The sequence below is a fragment of the Scyliorhinus torazame genome, chromosome 25 (assembly GCF_047496885.1).
Source record: "Scyliorhinus torazame isolate Kashiwa2021f chromosome 25, sScyTor2.1, whole genome shotgun sequence".
Classification (NCBI taxonomy): Eukaryota; Metazoa; Chordata; class Chondrichthyes; order Carcharhiniformes; family Scyliorhinidae; genus Scyliorhinus; species Scyliorhinus torazame.
Window position 1 is genome coordinate 13,521,692 of NC_092731.1, and position 27,655 is coordinate 13,549,346.

General features: G+C 50.7%; 1 protein-coding gene and 1 non-coding gene across 4 annotated transcripts in view; one reads left to right on the forward strand and one right to left on the reverse strand.

Annotated features, from left to right (window-relative positions):
• The window catches only part of LOC140402335 (BTB/POZ domain-containing protein 7-like), a 91,753-nt gene that overhangs the window by 10,361 nt on the left and 53,737 nt on the right, over positions 1-27,655 (reverse strand). For all 3 annotated transcript variants that reach the window (XM_072490046.1, XM_072490047.1, XM_072490048.1), the window contains exons 7-10: positions 13,553-13,696; positions 10,361-10,547; positions 6,421-6,599; positions 3,206-3,583 (exon numbers count right to left, since the gene is read on the reverse strand). In XM_072490046.1, the coding sequence (XP_072346147.1) occupies positions 3,206-3,583; positions 6,421-6,599; positions 10,361-10,547; positions 13,553-13,696 (888 nt within the window). The remainder of the gene's footprint in view (positions 1-3,205; positions 3,584-6,420; positions 6,600-10,360; positions 10,548-13,552; positions 13,697-27,655) is intronic.
• LOC140402579 (U2 spliceosomal RNA) lies at positions 4,547-4,734 on the forward strand. The gene has a single exon (XR_011938179.1). It is a non-coding gene; the product is annotated as a U2 spliceosomal RNA (small nuclear RNA).

Consider the following 27,655-nt stretch of genomic DNA (forward strand, 5'->3'; position numbering starts at 1 on the left):
CTCTTGATCATTTGGTGAATTCAGAATTATAAATGTTTTCAGTAGTGAATGTAAACCTGATGTGCTTCTGTTAAAAGGTGTTTCTTTTGTCTTCTGGATGTTGTTTGGGAAGCTATTAAGGATTACTTAATATTGTATTCTTTGGGGGTTGTATTTGAATTAATGGTTGCTAAGATGTTCACTGTATGTTTTAAAAAGGTTAACTTGAGTTCATAGAATAAACATTGTTTTGCTTTTAAAAAATACTTTTCCATTTCTGCTGTACCACACCTGTAGAGTGGGCCGCGTGCTCCCCATACCACAATCTATTAAAAGGTGTGGGTCAGGTGAACTCCATGATACACTTTGGGGTTCTCTAAACCCTGGCCCATAACAATAGTTGCTGTCAGAATATTGAAAAATAGCAGCCAATTGCAATGTTCCACAAACAGTGTTGAGATAAATAACCAGATGCTTTAGTGTTGGTGGTTAAAGGAACAATAGAATGCAGGGAGATGATGACGTGGGGCTAATGTCACTGGACTAGCAATCCAGACACCTAGGGTCATGAATCTGCCTGGAGGCAGCGGTAGATGCTCTTCAAAGGGACTCAATTGGTCTGTGTCTCTCCTGGTAACGCGTTTAGAACGGCAGTTTAGATAATAATCAAGTGGGAGTAGTTTATGGAGGAGAAACAGATTATAGACAATTGGAAAGGTCCCAGAGATATACATATGTTGATGTACACCCTCAAGGGAGTTCATGGGGGTAGATAGCTGAATACACAGAAGGCATAATCAAAGAACAACAAAGGTATAATTGCCTAGATCTTGAAAAACCAAGAGGGGCAGTTACCATCTAGCAGTCTGAGAAAGCAGACAGGCCAATTTCCAGCCACCAAGCCTGAAGGTCAAATTTACAGCAAACAAGCTTCTAAGTCTTAAGAGCCAAGATAGTGCAGAAAACCTTCATAATAGCAATTGTGGCTAGATCAGGAAAAGGACGATTCCCAGAATATTGCGACTAGTCTCAGCAATGGTGACGTTGCAACTATCAACGCGGCATGGTAGCTCAATGGTTTTAGCACTGTTGCTTCACAGTGCCAGGGACCTGGGCTTGATTCCCAGCTTGGATCACTGTCTGTGCATCCTCCCCATGTCTGCGTGGGTTTCCTCCAGGTGCTCCGGTTTCCTCCCACAAGTCCCGAAAGGTGTGCTGTTAGGTGAATTGGACATTCCGAATTCTCCCTCCGTGTACCCGAACAGGCTCCAGAGTGTGGCGACTAGGGGCTTTTCACAGTAACTTCATTGCAGTGTGAATGTAAACCTACTTGTGACACTAATAAAGATCATCAATTGGTGTAAAAATCCATCTGGTTCACTAATGTCCCTTTGGGAAGGAAATCTGCCGCTCTTACCAGGTCTGGCCTACATGTGACCCCACAGCCATGTGGTTGACTCAACTCCACTTTGAAATGGCCTCGCGAGACACTCAGTTCAAGGGCAATTAGGGATAGGAAACAAATGGTGGCCTTGCCCGCGACAACCACATCACATGAAAGGAGGAGGGGGAGGGAATGCTGGGATACCAGGTAAATTAATCTCCTCTTCTTTGGGTTGTAGTATTATTTCATGACAATTGAAAGAGTGGAATGTTGACAAATGTGAGGTTATCCATTTTGGTAGGAATAACAGCAAAAGGGATTATTATTTAAACGATAAAATATTAAAACATGCTGCTGTGCAGAGAGACCTGGGTGTGCTAGTGCATGAGTCGCAAAAAGTTGGTACAGGTGCAACAGGTGATTAAGAAGGCAAATGGAATTTTGTCCTTCATTGCTGGAGGGATGTAGTTTAAGACTAGGGAGGTTATGCTGCAATTGTATAAAGGTGTTAGTGAGGCCACACCTGGAGTATTGTGTTCAGTTTTGGTCTCCTTACCTGAGAAAGGACGTACTGGCGCTGGAGGATGTGCAGAGGAGATTCACTAGGTTAATCCCAGAGCTGAAGGGGTTGGATTACGAGGAGAGGTTGAGTAGACTGGGACTGTACTCATTGGAATTTAGAAGGATGAGGGGGGATCTTATAGAAACATATAAAATTATGAAGGGAATAGATAGGATAGATGCAGGCAGGTTGTTTCCACTGGCAGGTGAAAGCAGAACTAGGGGGCATAGCCTCAAGATAAGGGGAAGTAGATTTAGGACTGAGTTTAGGAGGAACTTCTTCACCCAAAGGGTTGTGAATCTATGGAATTCCTTGCCCAGTGAAGCAGTTGAGGCTCCTTCATTAAATGTTTTTAAGATAAAGATAGATAATTTTTTCAATAATAAAGGGATTAAGGGTTATGGTGTTCGGGCCGGAACGTGGAGCTGAGTCCACAAAAGATCAGCCATGATCTCATTGAATGGCGGAGCAGGCTCGAGGGGCCAGATGTCCTACTCTTGCTCCTAGTTCTTATGTTCTTATAACAGCACCACATCCAAAACTGAAGCACTCCTTTTCCAGCCATCGAGTCGAAGATCAGCTAATTGAACACAGCCCAACAATAGTACCTGGCTACATTCCTGGTCTGCCCGACTCGGTTTCACACTTGCCAACAGCACTACTTATTTTTGTTAAAAAAGGAAATTAAAAAAAAAAGAAGAAATTCCAATTAAAGGGCAATTTAGCGTGACCAAACCACTTACCCTGCACATCTTTGGGTTGTGGGGGCAAAATCCACGCAGATACGGGCAAAATGTGCAAACTCCACATGGACAGTGACCCAGGGCCGGGATCGAACCCAGGTCCTCAGCGCCGTGGGGCAGCAGCGCTAACCACTGTGCCACCGTACTGCCCCTTCCAAACAGCACTTTGTAAAAAAATCAATTGGGCTGGGACCAGATGCACAACTGGGTTAATGAGGAACATGTATTAGCTAAAGAAAAGAACGTCCATTTACACAGTTACTTCCGTGACCTCTGGATGTTCCAAAGCATTTTACACCAAGTGTAGTTGCTGTTGCAACATCGGAGTCAGCTGTTAGCCGCAAGCAAAATGGCAGAGTTAGCCACAAGCAAAGCGGAGCTCATCAAGGCAGGCCTCTCTTATTGTTCTCCAGAAATTCTTGGAAGGTTAAGTTCTGAAGCAGAGATCAGCAAGTATAATGCAATACATGGCAGGGCATCAGTGAGACAGTGCACAGAGACACACCCATCTGAAGCACAGTGTGCAAGTGTACTTACAGGGACCTGCTCCTCGAGTGTCATGCGGCTATCACCAAGCTCCTCGCAGTTAATGGCCCTGATGGAGGCCTGCACCGCCTGCTCTGAAGTCCGAGAGACAGGATGCGGTTGCAAGTTAGCACGCAAAGCCCGGCATGAGGTAGGCTGGCTGTCTTCTTTCTTTTCGCTGGGCGGCGCACGTTCTCTCCGGGGCGCTGGGGGGAGGTGGTAGGGGGGAGGAGGAGGGGGGAGCGGGGGACCGAAATTCCTGAAGGGGTCCAGGCTCAGGATGTTGGTTTCCTTGACTGGGGTAGTCCGACGGGAATTTGGCTGCTGGCGTTTCGCAAAGGTTGGGCTGTCGATGCCGAGATGCTCATTAGGAAAATACACGGCGGGATACTGAAATGGAACATTAGGAAAAGGTCAGCTTGCAAAGCAATACAAATCCGAAATATAGTCAGAAAACGCTGGAATTACACAGGGGCTCAGTCAACATTTCAAAGAAAAGGCTAACATTTTAAATTAATACACGCACGCACGCGTGAGCCTCCCTTTCTACACTCCACCCACAACAGTAACCTTCACTGAATGATTTAATAAAGGAATTTTTAAAAACATTATTTCTGGATGAAGCCTGGAGAGTCTCGAGTATTCAACAACACTTGCTCACACCCGCAGGGCCATTACACCCAGAGACAGATCGCCACCTTCCTTTGTGCTGAAGTTCAGATTACGTTTTGTTATTTGTATAGCATCCTTAATGTAGTAGAACAGCCGCAGGAGCGCTATCAAACAGAATTAGACACAGAGGGCAGCACGGTAGCACAGTGGTTAGCACGGTTGCTTCACAGCTCCAGGGTCCCAAGTTCAATTCCCGATTTGGGTGACTGTCTGTGCGGAGTCTGCACGTTCTCCCCGTGTCTGCGTGGGTTTCCTCCGGGTGCTCCGGTTTCTTCCCACAGTCCAAAGATGTGCAGGTTAGGTGGACTGGACATTTTTCTTTAGAAATGTAGAGTACCCAATTATTTTTTTTCCAATTAAGGGGCAATTTAGCGTGGCCAATCTACTTACATCTTTGGGTTGTGACAGTGAAACCCACGCAGACACGGGGAGAATGTGCAAACTCCACACAGGCGGTGACCCTGGGCCGGGATCGAACCAGGGTCCTCAGCGCCGTAGTGCTAACCACTGGGCCACCGTGCTGCCCTTGAATTGGACATTCTGACTTCTCCCTCAGTGTACCCGAACAGGCGCTGGAATGTGGCGACTAGGGGATTTTCACAGTAACTTTATTGTAGTGTTAATGTAAGCCTACTTGTGACACTAATAAAGATTATATTATTATTAGAATGATGTTAGGTCATCGCTTCTCGGCCTTTTGGCTAAGATCAAGTGTCTGTAGATTGAGCCTTTGGGTTCAGATGTCTCTCTTGTGGAGACCATAAATTGGATTCAATTTGAATTAGTTTTTTGGAGCAGGCGAGGAGCTGGATTAGGGGTTCGCCCCTGACCCACACTCTGAGCCCTGGCTTGGTAACTCAGAAAGGGAAAAATTTAAAAAAAAAGAAAAAAAAGAATGATGTTAGGTCAGATGACAAAACATTTGGTCAAAAAGGGAGGTTTTAAGGAACATCGTAAAGGAGGAGAGTGGTTGAGGGAGGGAATCCAGAGCTGCGGGCCTTCAGAGCTGAAGTCATGGCCATCAATGGTGGAGTCAATGGAATCAGTGTGTGCAGGAGGCCAGAAATGGAAGAGCACGGAGATCTCAGAAGATTGCAGGGTTGGGACAGAAATCGAGGACTGAAGGAATCTCTGCGACTATCCAGCAACTCTCGTCAAAAATAGTTGAGATGCTACTGTAAAAGCATTACAAAAGAATTCAGGTAGTCTAAATTGGAGAATGACGGAAGATGGGCTTTCAAAATAAAGATTCAAGGAGACAGATGCATTTAATCCTATGGTCCGAGAAACCGATGGAGAACTATTGTAACTTGGGACTCGAGGTGGGACTTAAAGCAAGATAAACAGATGTGGGAGGAAGGCATAAGAGGAGAGGAGAATGCAGTTGGATGAGAAAGAAAGAAAGACAGAACAGTTTGAACTTATAAGGTCGAAGGTGGTTTTGCGTGGAGCAGAACACCAGCATGTTGGGCCGAATGGCCCGTTTGTGTGCTGTAAATGCTATGAGTCGGTGTAACTGCAGGTTATCAGGTGTGCCTGCAGTATTGATTAACCCCAGTCATATCCCAAATACCGTCCCACATAAACGTGAATATTAAAGGCTTCTAAGCCCAGATGTGGTGATAATGAGCGAATTGCTCCCACAGGGAGTGAAGCAAACAACACTGATGCATTTAAGACAAAGGTATGCAAACACACGCGAGGAAAGAATAGAATTATAATAATGGAGTTAACTATGGGTGGAAAGAAGTTCTTGTGCAGCAGAAAAAAAACGGGTGGGACAAATAGCCTGCTTCTGTGCTTGTCCATCATGCAGAGATCACCAGTTGAAAAAGCAGCCAGACTAATACCAGGCCTTTAGAATTGTGCTTTGCAGCTCTGCTGCTAGATGGCGCCCAAGAGCAAGGGGTGGAGATGTCATCCCTTCCTCATTTCCCCTCCCCGGTTTGTTGGGGGGATCTGGGAGAGAAAGGGCAATAATGCAAAATTGGAGCCAGTCAAGAAAGCCAATTTCAGGAACTCCCCACAAGGGGAGGCACGAGACAACAAAAACAGCCTTAAACAGCAAAACGTGTTCCACTCCACCAGCAACATTTCAAACCTCAATTTTGTTTTTGTTTCCAATGCTGACAATGCCTCCGAGCCCCTGTTCAGTTGACCGTGCATCAGAATGCCCCCCCTTCCCCCCCCACAGACGCAAGTAGGCCTGCAGACGGAGCCTCCGACACAGGCGTGCCAACCCCAGTCAGAATGGCCAATGTTTTTATTTGGCTTTTCTCGCTTCCTCTTCCAAGTAAAATTAGAGTAAAAACACCCAACTCGATTCCTAGTTGAACTGTCAAAACTTGCACTAACTTGGTCTAAACACAGGAAGTTACTAAAGTGGCACAATCTTGCTCAACACAGATCAATTATGCTGTGATTCTCAACAATTAGCTTCTATAAAAATAACTAGAAAAGCTGGCCGCTTCCTAAAGGGTTATTTTGGCCGCGAGCCGGTTAGCCTCCACCCTCCCAACACCCTGTTCGCAGATACCCCACGCGTTAAAGATTACCTTTAATAATTCAGTGGCCGCATCAGGAAATCCGAACTCTCGGACCACGCGCAAATAGGCGGCCCGGGTGACAGCCGCCCCAGCACCAATGTTTAAAGCGTAAGCCCTCTGCACCTGGTCGCTTTGCCAGATCTCCTTGAGCCGCCTAAACATGGTTTTAGCTACATCGACTGTGGGCACTAAGAGAGGGGACGGAGGTTGGAGAGAAAAAAAAAAAAGGAGTTTGGTTAAATCTTGGTCCATAAGTTCATGATGCAAGACATTTTCTTTTTCCTAATTCTTTAATGGGATGTGGGCGACAATGCCAAGCCCAACATCTTTTGCCCACATCCACCCACCTTCCAAGTGAGTGTCTCGCTCGGCCATTTCAGAGGGTTAAGGACGGCAGATTTCCTTCCCTGAAGGGGACATTAGTGAACCAGAAGGACTTTTAAAAAAAATTCAGAGTACCAAATTCATTTTTCCCAAGGGGCAATTTAGCGCGGCCAATCCACCTACCCTGCACATCTTTTGGGTTGTGGGGGCGAAACCCACGCAGACACGGGGAGAATGTGCAAACTCCACACGGACTGTGACCCAGGGCCGGGATCGAACCTGGGACCTCGGCACCGTGAGGCAGCAGTGCTAACCACTGCGCACCGTGCTGCGAGGGAATTTTATGACAACCGGTGGTTGTTTCATGGTCATTACTGAGATTAGCTTTTAATTCCAGGTTTCATTAATTGAATTCAAATTCTACCAGCTGCTGGGGTGGGATTTGAACTCGTGTCCTCACACTATTAGCTCAGGCCTCTGATTATCTAGCCCAGTGACATTGATACTACGTCACCATTTCCCCATAAAGTGCTTGGTGAACGTTAAACCAGATGTATTTTGTTTCTACCCGACTCCTGGGTGGCACGGCAGCACAGTGGTAGCACTGTTGCTTCACAGCGCCAGGGTCCCAGGTTCGATTCCCGGCTTGGGGTCACTGTCCGTGCAGAGTCTGCATGTTTTCCAAGTGTCTGCGTGGGTTTCCTCCGGGTGCTCCGCTTTCCTCTCACAAGTCCCAAAAGACGCGCCTGTTAGGTGAATTGGACATTCTGAATTCTCCCTCCGTGTACCCGAACAGGCGCCGGAATGTGGCGACCAGGGGATTTTCACAGTAACTTCACTGCAGTGTTAATGTAAGCCTACTTGTGACAACAATAAAGATAATTATTATTCGATGCTGTGGATACCAGGTCATCCTGAGCAACCCTAAATGTGCCCTCCAGATCAATATCATAAGAACATAAGAACTAGGAGCAGGAGTAGGCCATCTGGTCCCTCGAGCCTGCTCCGCCATTCAATGAGATCATGGTTGATCTTTTGTGGAGTCAGCTCCACTTTCCGGCCCGAACACCATAACCCTTAATCCCTTTATTCTTCAAAAAACTATCTATCTTTATCTTAAAAACATTTAATGAAGGAGCCTCTACTGCTTCACTGGGCAAGGAATTCCATAGATTCACAACCCTTTGGGTGAAGAAGTTCCTCCTAAACTCAGTCCTAAATCTACTTCCCCTTATTTTGAGGCTATGCCCCCTAGTTCTGCTTTCACCCGCCAGTGGAAACAACCTGCCCGCATCTATCCTATCTATTCCCTTCATAATCTTATATGTTTCTATAAGATCCCCCCTCATCCTTCTAAATTCCAACGAGTACAGTCCCAGTCTACTCAACCTCTCCTCGTAATCCAACCCCTTCAGCTCTGGGATTAACCTAGTGAATCTCCTCTGCACACCCTCCAGTGCCAGTACGTCCTTTCTCAAGTAAGGAGACCAAAACTGAACACAATACTCCAGGTGTGGCCTCACTAACACCTTATACAATTGCAGCATAACCTCCCTAGTCTTAAACTCCATCCCTCTAGCAATGAAGGACAAAATTCCATTTGCCTTCTTAATCACCTGTTGCACCTGAAAACCAACTTTCTGCGACTCATGCACTAGCACACCCAGATCTCTCTGCACAGCAGCATGTTTTAATTTTTTATCATTTAAATAATAATCCCTTTTGCCGTTATTCTTACCAAAATGGATAACCTCACATTTGTCAACATTGTATTCCATCTGCCAGACCCTAGCCCATTCACTTAGCCTGTCCAAATCCCTCTGCAGACTTCCAGTATCCTCTGCACTTTTTGCTTTACCACTTATCTTAGTGTCGTCTGCAAACTTGGACACATTGCCCTTGGTCCCCAACTCCAAATCATCTATGTAAATTGTGAACAGTTGTGGGCCCAACACTGATCCCTGAGGGACACCACTAGCTACTGATTGCCAACCAGAGAAACACCCATTAATCCCCACTCTTTGCTTTCTATTAATTAACCAATCCTCTATCCATGCTCCTACTTTCCCCTTAATGCCATGCATCTTTATCTTATGCAACAACCTTTTGTGTGGCACCTTGTCAAAGGCTTTCTGGAAATCCAGATATACCACATCCATTGGCTCCCCGTTATCTACCGCACTGTTAATGTCCTCAAAAAATTCCACTAAATTAGTTAGGCACGACCTGCCCTTTATGAACCCATGCTGCGTCTGTCCAATGGGACAATTTCCATCCAGATGCCTCGCTATTTCTTCCTTGATGATAGATTCCAGCATCTTCCCTACTACCGAAGTTAAGCTCACTGGCCTATAATTACCCACTTTCTGCCTACCTCCTTTTTTTAAACAGTGGTGTCACGTTTGCTAATTTCCAATCCGCCGGGACCACCCCAGAGTCTAGTGAATTTTGGTAAATTATCACTAGTGCATTTGCAATTTCCCTAGCCATCTCTTTTAGCACTCTGGGATGCATTCCATCAGGGCCAGGAGACTTGTCTACCTTTAGCCCCATTAGCTTGCCCATCACTACCTCCTTGGTGATGGTTACAGTTGTGTTGTGTTTATTGAGGCATGAGCAATCCGCCAATAATCCAGAGACATCATTTCAAATCCTGCCACAGCAGCCGCAGAATTAGAATTAATTAATAAAATACTTCTTGAATGAATAGCTACCCCGTGAAACTACCAGATTGTCATTTTGTTCGTTAGTGTCCGTTGGTCCGGCCTATAGGTGACTCCAGACCAAAGCAATGTGGTTGGCTCGTACCTGCCTTCTGAAACGGCAGCTCACCACCTTTGAGGGCAATTAGGGATGGGCGATAAACACTAGCCTTGCTGGTGGAGACCCACACCCCATGAAAGAATGCAAAAAAAAAAAAACAAGACGCAAAAATCTTTGTGGACACATATGGCGACTCTGTAGGAATTGCGACAGTCGAGAGGCTCCTTTGTCCCAAGAGGAGATTACTACTTTTCCCAGCAGTCTCCTAGGAGTAGTTTGGGAATTAGGAGATGCTGGCTATTTTTAAAACTGCCCTGGCCAGGATCTTGGGTGCAGCTTTGCCGTGGCTTTTCCCCACACCCTTCCCCATGGCATGTGACTAATCGTCCTCAAGCCAAGGACTCTTACTATCCCAAGCAGCCTATTTTTGCTGCATCTTTTTGTTACAAAGCCAATTAATCCCCACACCCTCTAATTTCACAGGGTTGTACCCAGCACATAGTCGGTAATAGTTTAAAAAAGAAAATTCCAATTAAGGGGCAATTTAGCGTGGCCAATCCATCTTCCCTGCACATCTTTGGGTTGTGGGGTTAAGACCCACGCAGACACGGGGGGAATGTGCAAACTCCACATGGACTGTGGCCTGGGCCGGGATCGAACCCGGGTCCTCGGCGCCGTGAGGCAGCAGTTAGTAATATTAACATTGATCACCGTTCCACACACACGGGCACCCAACAAAAGATTCCACATGACAATAATAACTACACTTTGAAATGTCTCTCATTGACTATAAAGTACTTGAGACATCTTGAGATTGTGAAAGATCATACAAGAAATATAGCCTCGTTGTTAGCTAACTTACCAGCTACTTCATCACGAAGCGTTGCAGAAACATTTTCATCACAGCTGTGTGGGGATCCTGCATTCAGGCGGGAAAGGTCTGCCACACTCGAGTCGACCATATAGAGTGTATCCGGAACGCTGGATATCCGACTCATCCGCACTTTTTCCAAACTAGTCTGCTCCGACATTAGCTCTTCCAAAACAATCTAAATAGATGGAATTTTCACACTTTTAAAATTAGGTTGCAGTTTTTGCCATCTAACCACACGATCCCTTCCCAAGCAAGTTCACAGGCGCTCTTTGTGGTTCACTGGCCCAGCTTTGATGCCATTGACAGGAATACTCTGAAGACTGGGGATACGAGGAGGGGAGGAGAGTGTCAAGGGATGGCTGCAATGTATTCTGCAAGGTCAGAGTGCCTCATGCTTCCAGGATGAACAGAGAAGTGGTTGCCTCCACTGTGTTTAAGACAAGGATCCTGATAGAGAATTGAGGATGACTTTGTTGACAATAACGGCATGGTAGCACAGTGGTTAGCACAGCGCCTGGGTCCCGGGTTCGATTCCCGGCTTGGGTCACTGTCTGTGCGGAGTCTGCACGTTATCCCAGTGTCTGCGTGGGTTTCCTCCGGGTGCTCCGGTTTCCTCCCACACGTCCCGAAAGACGTGCTTGTTAAGTGAATTGGACATTCTGAATTCTCCCTCTGTGTATCCGAACAGGCGCCGGAGTGTGGCGACTAGGGGATTTTCACAGTAACTTCATTGCAGTGTTAGTGTAAGCCTACTGGTGACACTAATAAAGATTATTATTATAAAAAGCAGCCAAGGACACAATACTTCTCCCCACTTGCATCAAAAATTGTGAATGGCCAAAAGGTTTCCTTTGGGTCTTCAGATCACAGCATCACGGTAATGTGTGGTTCCTTCGATTTCCAAAACACACATTCTTTTTTTAAATAAATTTAGAGTACCCAATTCATATTTACCAATAAAGGGGCAATTCAGCGTGGCCAATCCACCTACCCTGCACATCTTTGGGTTGTGGGGGTGAAACCCACGCAGACACGGGATGTGCAAACTCCACACGGACAGTGACCCAGAGCCAGGATCGAACCCGGGTCCTCTGCGCCGTGAGGCAGCAGTGCTAACCACTGCGCCACCGTGCTGCCCATCAAAACACACTTTCAATTGGACGAGAAACCATGTTCAGCTATATAACCACTTCTAACAAAGTAAATCGCAGTATTGCAAGAATGCAATTATAAGGGCACCAAGCCAGGGGGCTAAGAGAGGTGAGAAAAGCTTAATCAAAGAGGTGGGCCTTAAGGAAAGCTTTATAATGAAGGAGAAGACGACAGCGAGGTTTAGCAAGTGAATTCTAGACAGTGGGTTCTAGGTAGCTGAAGGCATGAGCAGCAATAGCTCTCCCTCCATGGGAATATACAACAAGCTAAGAATGGGACTCAGGGGGGAACGTCTAGGACTTGGGCTGCAAGTGGTAGGCACGGTTAATGGGCTGCCTTGCAAGGTTGGACTGAAGGGACTATTGTTTAAGCATCAAAGTGCACCACAAAAGGTATATTGATTAAAGTATGTTCAAAGGCAGCAGTTCAGTTCAGAATGTCAAAACATTAAAGACTGGACTGAACAGCAGGAGCCTACCCAAAATTGAATTAAGCTTTAAACTCACCTCCCAGAGGAGAGAGAGAGAAGCGAGGAGAGAGGGAAGAGAGAGAAAGAAAGAGCGGGAGGAAGAGGGGGATAATATAGTCGAGCCCAATATTACACCCAACATAAGAAATAGGCACAAGAGTAGGCCATATCGCCCCTCAAGCCTGCTCCACCATTCAGTAAAATCATGGCTAATCCTCTATTTTGACTCCACTTTCCTACCGATCTCAATTTCCCTGGATTCTATTAAGAGTCAAAAAAACCTATCCATCTCAATCTCGGATATACTCAACGAGTGAGCAGCCACAGATTTCTGGGGTGGAGAATTACAAAGACTCAAGCCCTTTGAGTGAAGAAGTTCCTCCCCTTTTCAGTCCAAGATGGTTGACCCCTAATCCGGAGGGTGTGACCCCTAGTTCCAGACACCTCACCAGAGGGAAACAGCTTCTCAGCATCTACCCTAAGCCCTCTCAGAATTTTGTATGTTTCAATGAGGTCGCCCTATTCTACACTTCAGAGAGTGTAGAATCATAGAATCCATACCGCGCAGAAAGAGGCCACTCGGCCCATCGAGTCTGCACCGACACTTCGAAAGGCCGCCCTACCTAGGTCCAATTCCCCGTCCTGTAATCCCACCCTAAGGGTCAATTCATAGCATGGCCAATCCACCTACCCTGCACATGTTTGGGTTGTGGGGGTGAAACCCACGCAGACACGGGGAGAATGTGCAAACTCCACACGGACAGTGACCCGGGGCCGGGATCGAACCACTGTGCCACATGCCGTCCTTAAATCCACTTCTCCTCAACTCTCTTCCTGGATTTTTCGGCAATGATCTGAAATCGATGTCCTCTGCCATCTGACGCTCCCCCATCAGCAGAAGTATCGTCTAAATATTTACTCTCGGAAAAAAGCCTTCCTAATTTTGAACATTTCTATTAGATCTCCTCTCAACCGCTGCCGCGCCAAGGAGAACACAATCCTGGCAGCTAATGACCGGGAAATAAAACTCCCAAAATCAAAAACAGCATGAATAAACCAGAGCTTGTGTTGGCTTGCACAAGAAACAGTGAATGCTCATCTTGGCAATTGGCCACAGCTCGAAATTCTCCACTGAAACCACCAGCGTGACCGATCAGAACAAAAGCGCAGCAATCACAACAGCAAAAGATGCAAACAGAGCACTGGGAAACCGGGCCCAGCATTCGAGGGGCGTAACAAATCCGTGCGGAGTCAAATTCCGACTAGTGCGATGCACAAACCTCCGTTACTATGCTGCTAATTAGGCAGCATTTAATCCCAGTTGACAACCTGGGAAGTGAGGCGGAACAAGCTCTGGCTTTTATTTACTGTCACACGCTGGAGGCACCGAAAGAAAAAAAGGAAACATAGCAGAAACTGTTTTCCCATTAATGTTACATTGCAGTTACCACAAGCCGCGCCTGTGGCGAATAGCTGACTCCAGGGCACAGATTTGCAACATTCTAAAACTGGTGCACGCTCCAACTGAAAAACAAAACGAAAGCAGGCGATCTACTTGCCTTGGCTTCTTCGATGTAAGGGGAGAACAGTCGTGGCTTGGCACCGATGCCAGAAGCCTTGTGGCAAAACCATGCTCTGGATCTCCTGCCCTCTGGGACTGGAAGCATATCCAATGGGGGTGAGCTGATCAAGGCTCTCTTCATCTGAAACACAAAAGAGGATTTAATTTCCCCCCTGTTCTGTTCTGTAATGCGAGCAGTTGAGAAGGAAAACTATAGGAAGCACAGTTGAACACAAGCTTTCAGCTGAGCTCAGTACAACACCGCACCCCCCCAGACCATTACCATTAATGTATCCCACAAGAGGGCCTCCGCAGCTTCAGCTGCAGAAATGACTGTCAGTTTCTGTATTTTGCTGCAGAATGGCCCACAAGCAGTAGCCAGCCTCACTGAAATGACCAGACCACCCAACTAAAATCACAAGAGTTGTCAAAATATTAACAGGAGCGCAGCAGTGCCCATTCCAAATGGTTCACCCCCCGCCATCACCCCCCCCCCCCCCCCCCCCCCAAGCTGTAGCAGCCCCTATTCAGATCAGCCGGTTCGACACAATGGGTGCCTTCGTGGGCAGGTATCACATGGAGCAGTGCACTTCCATCACAAGGACAACAATGCGACTGGGCTCGAGGCGAGAGAGTAATCCTATCATGTTTGCGCTCTGCTGGTTTGTGCGTTCACAAAAGCCAGACAGCAACAGGGTGATGGGATGGAAAGACTGTTCAATGCTAACCTAGCCACCATTCTATAGTCGAATTGGCTGATCTGAATAGTGGATGCTACAGCTGGCTTGACCATTCTATAGTAAAACTCAATGATAAGACCATAAGACATAGGAGCAGAATTAGGCCACTCGGCCCATCGAGTCTGCTCCGCCATTCGATCATGACTGATGTTTCACATCCCCATTCTCCTGCCTTCTCCCCATAGCCCCTGATCCCCTTATTAATCAAGAACCTATCCATCTCTGTCTTAAAGACACTCAGTGAATTGGCCTCCACAGCCTTCTGCGGCAAAGAGTTCCACAGATTCCCCACCCTCTGGCTGAAGAAATTCCTCCTCATCTCTGTTTTTAAGGATCGTCCCTTTAGTCTGAGATTGTCTCCTCTGCTTCTAGTTTTTCCTACAAGTGGAAACATCCTCTCCACGTCCACTCTATCCAGGCCTCGCAGCATCCTGTAAGTTTCAGTAAGATCCCCCCCTCATCCTTCTAAACTCAGAGTATGATATGAGCTCTAGTGCAATTTTTACTGATTGCAAATGTACGGCCCCAGGTTAAAGGCTGTAATTTAAAAAAACAAACAAATATTGTTTGACACTGATGACTGTTTTGCGATAGGTACTTGATGGACACAAGATATGGCTGGTATGAGGATAAAGATGTTGTGCCATGTAACACAATGTGTTTTACTGTTGCTAACAGTAAGTCATCTTGCTCTTGGCACAAACAGCAAGTTCACTGAGAGTTTATTGCTATCAGCTCTCCAAGAACCTTGGTTTAGCCTTTCTTTTGAAGATAGGGTCGGTCAGTTAAAACAACAGAGATTCATATGTAGGTACTTTCTGTTCCTGAACAATTTCAAAGTGATTTCCAAATTTCTGCTGTTGCCGTTTTTGCATACTTTTCGTGATAGAAATTTGACGTGCGATTATAATATATTACATATACAAGATTGTCCATCTGATGTATAACTAGTGAATCTCTCGTGGCATTATCCATGTTGAATGAGAGGATGTGTTCTTTTTAGAAGGTCTGAAACATTATACCATTTAAAATGCAGCCTGAATTGAACATTCAAGATGATGTAAACAGGAGGTCAACGAGTCAGAGTTTTACAGCACAGGAAGAGGCCCTTCGGCCCACTGTGTCTGTGCCGGCCCATCAAGCACCTATCCATTCCAATCCCATTCCCCAGCACTTGCTCTACAGCCTGTGCTGCTGCTGCTAAGTAAATATTGGGAGACTCCAGACATTCTAGCTCTGGCACTGTGTTCTTGGAGAATTACCTTTTTCCTGATGCAATTGTTTTTGAAATATGGCAGAAAGTGGTGACGAATATTGGAATGCACCCTACATGTATCGTTTTTATACTACAATCAATATGGGGGACCTTGGACGCAGACCATGCTGTTAAAAGACCAGGTCCAGCAGGCGATTAGGTAAGACAATGGTCAGTGAGCCTTCATTATGAAGAGACTGGAGTACAAGAGTGAAGTCATCGAACTGCGAATCTATCCGTCCTTGGCGAGACCACACCTGGGGTACCCTGTACAGTTTTGGCCTCCTTATCCAAAGATGGATATACTTGCCGTAGAGGGAGTGCAACGATTCCTGGGATTGAGGCAATTGTCCCAGGAGAAGAGGATGAATAAATTAAACTCGCAGACTCTAGAAGTTAGAAGAACGGGAGGGCATTTCAAGAGAATGCAAGAAATAAGAGTAGGCCACTTGAGCCTGCTCCGCCATTTAATAATGATGTGGAGATGCCGGCTTTGGACTGGGGTGAGCACAGTAAGAAGTCTTACAACACCAAGTTAAAGTCCAACAGGTTTGTTTTGAATCACTAGCTTTCGAAGATCTGCTCCTTCAGGTGAGGAAGGAGCAGCGCTCCGAAAGCTAGTGATTCGAAACAAACCTGTTGGACTTTAACCTGGTGATGTATGACTTCTTACTGTGCCATTTAATAAGATCATGGTCGTAACTCCATTTTCTTACCTGCGCCCGAGAATTCTCTGCTCCCTTTTAGATCAAAAACCTGTCTCAGTCTGAATAATAAGACCCAGCCTCCACTGCTCCCAACACCTCATTGAAACATAACATTCTTAAGGGGCCTGATAGGCTGGCCACGGTTCACAGGGTAACACTCGCACCCGAGTCAGTGAAACCATTCCAGACAGGTAAGCATGTAACCCAGGTTGCCAACCCCACTGCAGCACTGAGGAGGTCCTGCACTGCGATGTGTTGTCTTAAGGAGATGACAAATTGAAGCCCCATCTGTCCTTTCAGGTGCACGTAAAAGATCTCATGCTTCGAAGAGCAGGGAGGGTGGGGGATCTCCCAGCCATCCTGATCAATATTTATCCCCGAAACAGATTACCTAGTCACTATCGTGATGCTGTTTCTGGAATCTTTCTGTGTGAGATTGATTGTCATGTTGTCCTACATTTCAACAGTGGCTACATTTCAAAAAAAATAATTCATTGGCTGCAATTGAAAGCGCAATGTAAATGCATATCCTCCGTTTTATCTTTTGCACCCAGTGTTAAATTACCGCAGTAATTTAACTTTGGGGGGGGGGGGGGGGGTCAGCACGATAGCACAGTGGTTAGCACTGTTGTCTCACAGCACCAGGGACCCAGGTTTCATTCCCGGCTTGGGCCACTGTCTGTGCAGAGTCTGCACGCTCTCCCTGTGTCTGCGTGGGTTTCCTCCGGGTACTCCAGATTCCTCCCACGAGTCCCGAAAGACGTGCCGTTAGATGAATTGGACATTCTGAATTCCCCCTCTGTGTACCCGAACTGGCGCCGGAATGTGGCGAGTAGGGGATTTTCACAGTAACTTCATTGCAGTGTTAATGTAAGCCTACTTGTGACAGTAATAAAAGATTAGATTATTATTAGTAACTTAATTGCACCCGATTCACACACACTGCACGATGGCAGCCTTTCAACATCATCACAAGGTGACTGTGGATGGGCAATAAATACATTAAAAATTTTTTTTTTTTTTTTTTTTTTTTTTTTTTTAAAACGCACAGTTCGGCAAACACGTCCTGCTCAATGAAGTCTGTGTTCAGTGACAGCCTGCTCTCAAGTACGCACAGGCAGAGAGAGGGCAGGCGTTCATCGCACAGCTAGAATCAGGTTTGTTTGTGCAAAAAGTTCACTGCACTTCAAAAAGGATTTTACACTATAAAGTAGAATTGACGTCTTTAAGCACAGATTTATTCCAGTCCCATGGGAATGATGCTCTAGTTTCGTAATATATTTAGGCATGCAGACTGGCGCACATTTTCTCTTTACTTGGTCCCATGCGGCCTCAGATGTTCCCTACTCTCAGGCCAGGAATGTTGCACTGCCTGGGCACTGTGAATACAGGAATGCCGAACAAGGAGGGGCCAGTTTTCTATCCAACACCTTGGATGGAAAATAAGTCAAGCGCTCCTTTCTGCGCAGTGTACTCACTGATCCCACCTGGTCCACTGTTCTCAAAGGCAGGACCAGGGATAATCCGTCACAGAACATCCCAATTGGTCTCGTCTGTGATCCCGGTGGCTTAATATTGAAAAGATGGCACCCATCATTCAGACGGCCAAATCCAGTTCCTTATCCAGGCAGGAGAGAAATAAACCCCGGGTGAAATAAGGGTCCGAGTCAGCCGGTGGGATCAGGGTGCCAAATTTAGCTGGAGAAATTCCCGTAAGCTGGCTGGTTTGACTGACTGCAGCCGCCCAGAATCTGCCACAAAATCAGGTTTAAAAATTTTGCCAGGTTCCCTTTTTAAAAAATCACAACTTTAAAATGGATCGATGTATTTCTCCTGGAATACCTGGGACTGAAGCAGGGTGCAAGGTTAATGACAAGGGGTCATCGGGACTCAAAACTCTTTTCTCTCCCTATAGATGCTGCCAGACCTGCTGAGATTTTACAGCATTTTCTCTCTGGTTGCAAGGTTAATGCTTTGGGCATTTAGGGCAGCTCAGCAAACCAATGCCAATAACCTGCTGGCCAGATAGTGTAGCACCTTTTACAAAAAAAAAAATTTAGAGTACCGAATTCATTTTTCCCAATTAAGGGGCAATTTAGCGTGGCCAATCCACCTACTCTGCACATCTTTGGGTTATGGGGGCGAAACCCACGCAGACACGGGGGAGAATGTGCAAACTCCACACGGACAGTGACCCGGGGCCGGGATCGAACCTGGGACCTCGGCACCGTGAGGCTGTAGGGCTAACCCACTGCGCCGCCGTGCTGCCTACACCTTTGTCTATAACCACGAGTTTGCATTCCAAGGGTGGCACAGTGGTTAGCACTGCTGCCTCACAGCACCAGGGACCCAGGTTCGATTCCGACCTCGGGTGACTCTGTCTGCGTGGAATCTGCACTTTCTCCCAGTGTCGGCGTGGGTTTCCTCCGGGTGCTCCGGTTTCCTCACACAGTCCAAAGATTTGCAGGTCAGGTGGATGGCCATGCTAAATTACCCTGGTTAGGTGGGCTTACGGGGCGGGGGCCTAGGTAGGGTACCCTTTTGAGGGTCGATGCAGATTCGATGGGCTGCATGGGTCTTCTTCTGCACTGCAGGGATTCTATGAAGCAGGTCTGATGTTTCGTAGGGACATCACATCACCTTGTGAAAATGTTTAGCACACATCTATTGATGCACAGCCAAGTGTTTGGCATTGCGAGTAATTTGGAGGTCATTTATTTCTTGAAATAGAACATTCTGTATCTTGGTGTACAGCTGATAGGTTGGATGGTTACAGGGCAGCACGATGGCACTGGGACTACAGCGCTGAGGACCCTGGTTCGATCCCGGCCCCAAGTCACTGTCAGTGTGCAGTTTGCACATTCTCCCAGTGTCTGCGAGGGTCTTACCCCCACAGGGGTCTCTCTCTCTCCACAGATGCTGTCAGACCTGCTGGGACTGTCCAGTAATTTCTGTTTTTGTTTCAGATCCCAGCGTCCGCAGTAACCTAGCAACAGTCTGATTGTTTCAAGTACTTATTTCCGTCGGGCCCTTTTTAAAATATGATGCCATTGTTTATCTTTATTTCTGAGTACTCATGAGGCAAAGCATCTGGGAAAAGGGAACCAAAGCCAGTTTGCTGGTGTAGTCCTGGGTTTGGGGGTGGGGGGGGAATTTAATGGATCATTTAAAGGTCCATTGACCTCAGAAAGGAATTTTCTATCTCAGGGAGGGTGCGACCCAAAAATCCCTCCCTTAGAGTTGCTAGGGAGGAGCTTAGGAAGCACAGATATAAAGTAATTGGCAGAAGGATTAGAGGGATGTTGAGGAGAATGTTTTTTTTAATCCAGAGACTGGGGGGGGTACATCTACAATTCAAAGGTTGGTGGAGGACTAAATCTTCCATTTTCTTTTTAAAAAAATAGAGTTGGATTTGCACTTGGAAGTGCTGGCACAGTGGTTAGCACTGCTGCCTCACAGCGTCAGTGACCCGGGTTCAATTCTAACCATGGTGACTTTGTGGAGTTTGCACGTTCTCCCCGTGTCTGCATGGCTGTGCTCCGGATTCCTCCCATGCTACATAGATGTGCAGGTTAGGTGGATTGGCCATGCTAAATTGCTCCTCAAATGTCCAAAGGGTATGGGGGATAGGGCGTAGGATTGGGTCTAGGTCGGCTGTTCTTTCGGAGGTCAGTGCAGGCTCGATGGGTTGAATGGCCTCCTTCTGCATGGTAGGAATTTGGTGAAATCTAAACTACAGGGATATGGATCAAGAGTTAGAAAGGAGTAGGCTGGATAGCTATTCTTTGTCTCGCACAGACGTGGTGGGCTGAATGGCCTTCTCCTATGTTGTAAATTTACTAAGTTTCTAAGTGGGCGTCTGGTTCCACTTCAAGCCTCTTGCACATCTCCACAATCAATGGTCGTGCCTTCAGCTGTCTCGACCGTAAACTTTGAAATTCTCTCCCTAAACCTCTCCACCTCCGGGGCAGCACGGTGGCAGTGGTTAGCACTGCTGCCACACAACGCCGAGGTCCCAGGTTCGATCCCAGCTCTGGGTCACTGTCCGTGTGGAGTTTGCACATTCTCCCCCGAGTTTGCGTGGGTTTCACCCCCACAACCCAAAGATGTGCAGGCTAGGTGGATTGGCCACGCTAAATTGCCCCTTAATTGGAAAAAATGAATTGGGTACTCTAAATTTATTTTAAAAAATAAAAAATAAACCTCGCCAACTTTTCAATGCTCATTAACCCCATCACTTTGGAAAAACCTTTGGTCACTTGTCAGAATGACTCCTTTAGTGGCTTGGCGTCAAATTTGGTTTGATACAACGCTCCTGTGAAGCATCTTGGGAAGGTTTCCTAGGTTAAAGACATTATGCTAGCTGTTAATCTAAATCAAGCTCATCACCACCTATATGCTAACATTTTTATTTGTGCAGTACATTTCCTGTCAACTTGTTCCAGTATAAAGTCCAAAGCCTGTTAATAGCAGGAGGAGGCAATTACAGCATGGCTTGTGGTCACATCAGCTGTCTGATAAAGGCTGACGTAGGAAATTACAAAGCAAGTATAAAACTCAGGACGCACAGCATCCAGACTTGGAAATATATCGGCCGTTCCTTCAGTGTCGCTGGGTCAAAATCCTGGAACTCCCTCCCTAACAGCACAGTGGGTGTACCTACAGCACAGGGACTGTAGCGGTTCAAGGTGATGGCTCTCTGCCACCCTCCAAGGGACGGACAATAAATACCGACCTAGTCAGCGACACCCACATCGCATGAATGAATAAAAACACAACTTTAAAATGGGCATTGAGCTACATTGGGTCCAATTATCCACACACCTTTTAACTCTTCATCCGAATTGTTTGCATGGTTGCTCCCCATGGGTGATCAGAGAGAATGTCAAAAAGTATGGCTCCCCGCCCCCCAACCGACCTCGCCAGAAATCTATTTCTTTAAATATAATTTTAGAGTACCCAATTCATTTTTTCTAATTAAGGAGCAATTTAGCGTGGCCAATCCACCTAACCTGCACATCTTTGGGTTGTGGGGGCGAAACCCACACAAACACGGGGGGAATGTGCAAACTCCACATGGGCAATGACCCAGGGCCGGGATCGAACCTGGGACCTCGGCGGCGTGAGGCAGCAGTGCTAACCACTGCACCACCGTGCTACCCTAAATCTATAATGCCACCGCCAGTCGACATAACTCAGTGTAACTAAGCTTAGGTTTCGTTTACTTGTCCCTTTAAAGTCTTAAATGGCGCAAGGCCGCTTAAACATGTTGGAAGAATAATGCACTTGTCATTGTGCATTTAAAAAAAAAAGCGTGTTCAATTTAATGAGCAAAGGAGATTCACTGGCCCGCAATAAATCATTCAACCATGGGTACACAAGCCTCTACAGTCTGGAAGGCCAAGCCAACAGGCTCGTAAAATGTCTGTCCGATTATAGATTAAATTTTGGATAAAAAAAAGTTGTCTTAGAGCCTTGTCCGAACCATCCTGGACTGTTGACCAGTCACTCATTGCAGATGAAGGCTCAATATCCTTCACAGAGACCCTGGTATCAAATCCTCCATGGAAAATTAGAAACTACCTTTCGATTTTGCAAATCTCTGTTCACGTCCGATTGTACAGCTCGACTCACTGGCTGCATGGTAAGCAAGTTCCATTCTACATGGGCCAAGTGTATTCGAAAGCGCTTCATGTCCGACACAGAAACTAGGATCTTCCCTGCATCACTCACCCTTGTGCTTTCTGACCTACACTCTCTCCTTCTGTGTCTAGGTGTCATTTTATGTCTGATCACATCCGTGAGAAGTACTTCTATGTCAGGAGGTTGCTGTCGTTGCCTCTTCGGAGGATATATTCTCATATCGAGAGCTGAGCGACCTACTATAGTTCAAAAGAGGACAGGCAAACATTTGTTTCTGGGTTTGGTTCTGGACAGGTTTCACTCCTGCTCCCACAATCAGATTAGAATGATTTGACTAAATACCAGGAACAATTTATGAAACTTTGCCACTGCAAGAAGGAAGCAATACCAGAAATGTCCTCTAGTGAGGATTGCTGCGTCCCTGGCGTGCCCATCCAGATTTTAGTCCCAGGATTCTGGAAAAGGACTCCATAACACTGTTCTGACTGTATTTATGGTTTCATAAAATAGCTGGGTCCAAGTTGGATATTGTGCTGCAGTTTAGGTGGTGGTTAACCTTGCTCTGCATAAACTAGCGAGTTACGATAAATTTGAATGGACACTTTAGCCTGAACTATAATGGTCATTTTTCTGCCCCATCAGCAGCACACAGTGGACATTTTAGATTCATTCTTCTGGCATGTAACCTCTGCAAATGGAGTTAAATCTTGCATCGGGTTAAGCAATTCTTTCTCTACAGGTTTTAGAGATCTCAGCTCATTGGAGGTGCAACTCTGTCATGGGGATGGTCCTGCTTCTGCAAACATGAATAAAGATGTTAAAAATAAAGACTAAATTTTAATACCAGCCATCAAATCTGTGTGGGAGTTCTCTTCTTGGCCAATATTTATTTATTCCTCAATCAATGTCACTAAGCACAGGTTATCTGGTCAATATCCTATGCTGTTTGTGGGATTGCGCTGTGCAGAGCTTGGCAGTCATGTTTGCTGCATTATAACAGTGAGCACACTTCGGAAAGTATTAAGTGTCTGCAAAGCGCTCTGGGACATTCAGAGGTTACGACAGGCTCTATGTAGCTGCAGATCTTTGTTAATTTTTGCTGTCCTCTTCCTGACCCCAGTCCATGAACTGCTTATGGTGGAAATGTTTTCTTGGATTTCACTGTTTCTATAACGCGGAGCGAGCTCCTTTCATCCCTTCATCAGAGGATTTTACTACATATTTAAAACTAAGTTTTAGCACTCCTTCTAGAAATGATTTCCTTTGTTTAAACCTTCAAGTAAGAAATTTAAACAACATTTAAATATAGTGCCTTCAAACTAGTAAAAATTCCGCAGGGCTCTACACAGGAACTTTAGCAAAAGAAATGTGACACTGATACACAAAAGCCTTGTTTCAGAGCGGGCGAGGACGAGAGAGAGAGAGAGAGAGAGAGAGAGAGAGAGAGAGAGAGAGAGAGAGAGAGAGAGAGAGAGAGAGAGAGAGAGAGAGAGAGAGAGAGAGAGAGAGAGAGAGAGAGAGAGAGAGAGAGGAGCGCGCGGGGCGAGGACGAGAGAGAGAGAGAGAGAACGACGAGAAACGAGGGGGGCGAGCGGGGGCGGGGACGAGAGGGGGCGGGGACGAGAGGGGGCGAGCGGGGGCGGGGACGAGAGGGGGCGAGCGGGGGCGGGGACGAGAGGGGGCGAGCGGGGGGCGGGGGACGAGAGGGGGCGAGCGGGGGGCGGGGGACGAGAGGGGGGCGAGCGGGGGCGGGGACGAGAGGGGGCGAGCGGGGGCGGGGACGAGAGGGGGCGAGCGGGGGCGGGGACGAGAGGGGGCGAGCGGGGGCGGGGACGAGAGGGGGCGAGCGGGGGCGGGGACGAGAGGGGGCGAGCGGGGGCGGGGACGAGAGGGGGCGAGCGGGGGCGGGGACGAGAGGGGGCGAGCGGGGGCGGGGACGAGAGGGGGCGGGGACGAGAGGGGGCGAGCGGGGGGCGGGGACGAGAGGGGGCGAGCGGGGGCGGGGACGAGAGGGGGCGAGCGGGGGCGGGGACGAGAGGGGGCGAGCGGGGGCGGGGACGAGAGGGGGCGAGCGGGGGCGGGGACGAGAGGGGGCGAGCGGGGGCGGGGACGAGGGGGGGGCGAGCGGGGGCGGGGACGAGGGGGGGGCGAGGACGAGAGGGGGCGAGCGGGGGCGGGGACGAGAGGGGGCGAGGACGAGAGGGGGCGAGCGGGGGCGGGGGGCGAGCGGGGGCGGGGACGAGAGGGGGCGAGCGGGGGCGGGGACGAGAGGGGGCGAGCGGGGGCGGGGACGAGAGGGGGCGAGCGGGGGCGGGGACGAGAGGGGGCGAGCGGGGGCGGGGACGAGAGGGGGCGAGCGGGGGCGGGGACGAGAGGGGGCGAGCGGGGGCGGGGACGAGAGGGGGCGAGCGGGGGCGGGGACGAGAGGGGGCGAGCGGGGGCGGGGACGAGAGGGGGCGAGCGGGGGCGGGGACGAGAGGGGGCGAGCGGGGGCGGGGACGAGAGGGGGCGAGCGGGGGCGGGGACGAGAGGGGGCGGGGACGAGAGGGGGCGAGCGGGGGCGGGGACGAGAGGGGGCGAGCGGGGGCGGGGACGAGAGGGGGCGAGCGGGGGCGGGGACGAGAGGGGGCGAGCGGGGGCGGGGACGAGAGGGGGCGAGCGGGGGCGGGGACGAGAGGGGGCGAGCGGGGGCGGGGACGAGAGGGGGCGGGGACGAGAGGGGGCGAGCGGGGGCGGGGACGAGAGGGGGCGAGCGGGGGCGGGGACGAGAGGGGGCGAGCGGGGGCGGGGACGAGAGGGGGCGAGCGGGGGCGGGGACGAGAGGGGGCGAGCGGGGGCGGGGACGAGAGGGGGCGAGCGGGGGCGGGGACGAGAGGGGGCGAGCGGGGGCGGGGACGAGAGGGGGCGAGCGGGGGCGGGGACGAGAGGGGGCGAGCGGGGGCGGGGACGAGAGGGGGCGAGCGGGGGCGGGGACGAGAGGGGGCGAGCGGGGGCGGGGACGAGAGGGGGCGAGCGGGGGCGGGGACGAGAGGGGGCGAGCGGGGGCGGGGACGAGAGGGGGCGAGCGGGGGCGGGGACGAGAGGGGGCGAGCGGGGGCGGGGACGAGAGGGGGCGAGCGGGGGCGGGGACGAGAGGGGGCGAGCGGGGGCGGGGACGAGAGGGGGCGAGCGGGGGGCGGGGGCGAGAGGGGGCGAGCGGGGGCGGGGACGAGAGGGGGCGAGCGGGGGCGGGGACGAGAGGGGGCGAGCGGGGGCGGGGACGAGAGGGGGCGAGCGGGGGCGGGGACGAGAGGGGGCGAGCGGGGGCGGGGACGAGAGGGGGCGAGCGGGGGCGGGGACGAGAGGGGGCGAGCGGGGGCGGGGACGAGAGGGGGCGAGCGGGGGCGGGGACGAGAGGGGGCGAGCGGGGGCGGGGACGAGAGGGGGCGAGCGGGGGCGGGGACGAGAGGGGGCGAGCGGGGGCGGGGGCGAGAGGGGGCGAGCGGGGGCGGGGGCGAGAGGGGGCGGGGGCGAGAGGGGGCGAGAGGGGGCGGGGACGAGAGGGGGCGAGAGGGGGCGGGGACGAGAGGGGGCGAGAGGGGGCGGGGACGAGAGGGGGCGAGAGGGGGCGGGGGCGAGAGGGGGCGGGGACGAGAGGGGGCGAGAGGGGGCGGGGACGAGAGGGGGCGAGAGGGGGCGGGGACGAGAGGGGGCGAGAGGGGGCGGGGACGAGAGGGGGCGAGAGGGGGCGGGGACGAGAGGGGGCGAGAGGGGGCGGGGACGAGAGGGGGCGAGAGGGGGCGGGGACGAGAGGGGGCGAGAGGGGGCGGGGGCGAGAGGGGGCGAGAGGGGGCGGGGACGAGAGGGGGCGAGAGGGGGCGGGGACGAGAGGGGGCGAGAGGGGGCGGGGACGAGAGGGGGCGGGGACGAGAGGGGGCGAGAGGGGGCGGGGACGAGAGGGGGCGAGAGGGGGCGGGGACGAGAGGGGGCGGGGGCGAGAGGGGGCGGGGGCGAGAGGGGGCGGGGGCGAGAGGGGGCGGGGACGAGAGGGGGCGGGGACGAGAGGGGGCGGGGACGAGAGGGGGCGGGGACGAGAGGGGGCGGGGACGAGAGGGGGCGGGGACGAGAGGGGGCGGGGACGAGAGGGGGCGGGGACGAGAGGGGGCGGGGACGAGAGGGGGCGGGGACGAGAGGGGGCGGGGACGAGAGGGGGCGGGGACGAGAGGGGGCGGGGACGAGAGGGGGCGGGGACGAGAGGGGGCGGGGACGAGAGGGGGCGGGGACGAGAGGGGGCGGGGACGAGAGGGGGCGGGGACGAGAGGGGGCGGGGACGAGAGGGGGCGGGGACGAGAGGGGGCGAGAGGGGGCGAGCGGGCGGGGGCGAGAGGGGGCGAGCGGGCGGGGGCGAGAGGGGGCGAGCGGGCGGGGGCGAGCGGGGGGGGGGCGAGCGGGGGGGGGGCGAGCGGGGGGGGGGGGCGAGAGGGGGCGAGCGGGCGAGATCGAGGGAGAGCGGGCGAGATCGAGGGAGAGCGGGCGAGATCGAGGGAGAGCGGGCGAGATCGAGGGAGAGCGGGCGAGATCGAGGGAGAGCGGGCGAGATCGAGGGAGAGCGGGCGAGATCGAGGGAGAGCGGGCGAGATCGAGGGAGAGCGGGCGAGAACGAGGGAGAGCGGGCGAGAACGAGGGAGAGCGGGCGAGAACGAGGGAGAGCGGGCGAGAACGAGGGAGAGCGGGCGAGAACGAGGGAGAGCGGGCGAGAACGAGGGAGAGCGGGCGAGAACGAGGGAGAGCGCGCGAGAACGAGGGAGAGCGCGCGAGAACGAGGGAGAGCGCGCGAGAACGAGGGAGAGCGCGCGAGAACGAGGGAGAGCGCGCGAGAACGAGGGAGAGCGCGCGAGAACGAGAGCAAGACAGTGCGTGTGTAGCTGGGGGAAGGGGGACTTTCCTTCCACCATATGGTCAGAAGTGAGGATGTTCGCTGGCGATTGTCCAGCACCAATCTCAACTCCTCAGATACTGAAGCAGTTCATTTCCTTCCACCATATGGGTCAGAAGTGAGGATGTTCGCTGGCGATTGTCCAGCACCAATCTCAACTCCTCAGATACTGAAGCAGTTCATGTCCAAATGCAGCGAGACCTGGCCAATATTCAGACATGGGCTGACAATTGGAACTTGCAAGCCACATCGACCATCTCCAACAAGAGAATCAAACCATCACCCTATGCCATTCAATGCAATTAAGATCGCCGACTTCCCCACGATCAACAGTGGCAGGTCAGAGGCTAGGACTGTCATGGAAAGTAACTCGCTTCCCCACTCCTCAAAGCCTGTCCACAATGTACAAGGCACAAGTCAGCAGTGTGATGGAATACTCTCCACTTGCCTGGATGAGTGCAGCTCCAACAACACTTGACTGGCACCCCATACACAGATATTCACTCCCTGCACCACCGACACATTAGTGTCAGCAATGTGTACCATCGAAGCACTGAAGTAACTTGGAGCCTCCTGAGGCAAACACCTTGCAAAGCCACAACCACTACCATCTAGAAGGAGAAGGACAGCAGACACCCGGAAACCCCATCACCTGCAAGTTCCCCTCAAAGTCACTCACCACCCTGACTTGGAAATATATCGCTGCTCCTTCACTGTCGCTGGGTCAAAATCCTGGAACTCCCTCCCTACAACAGCACTGTGGGTGCCCTCTAAGCCACATGGGCTGCAGTGGTTCAAGAAGGCAGCTCACCACCGCCTTCTACGGGAATGGGCAATAAAT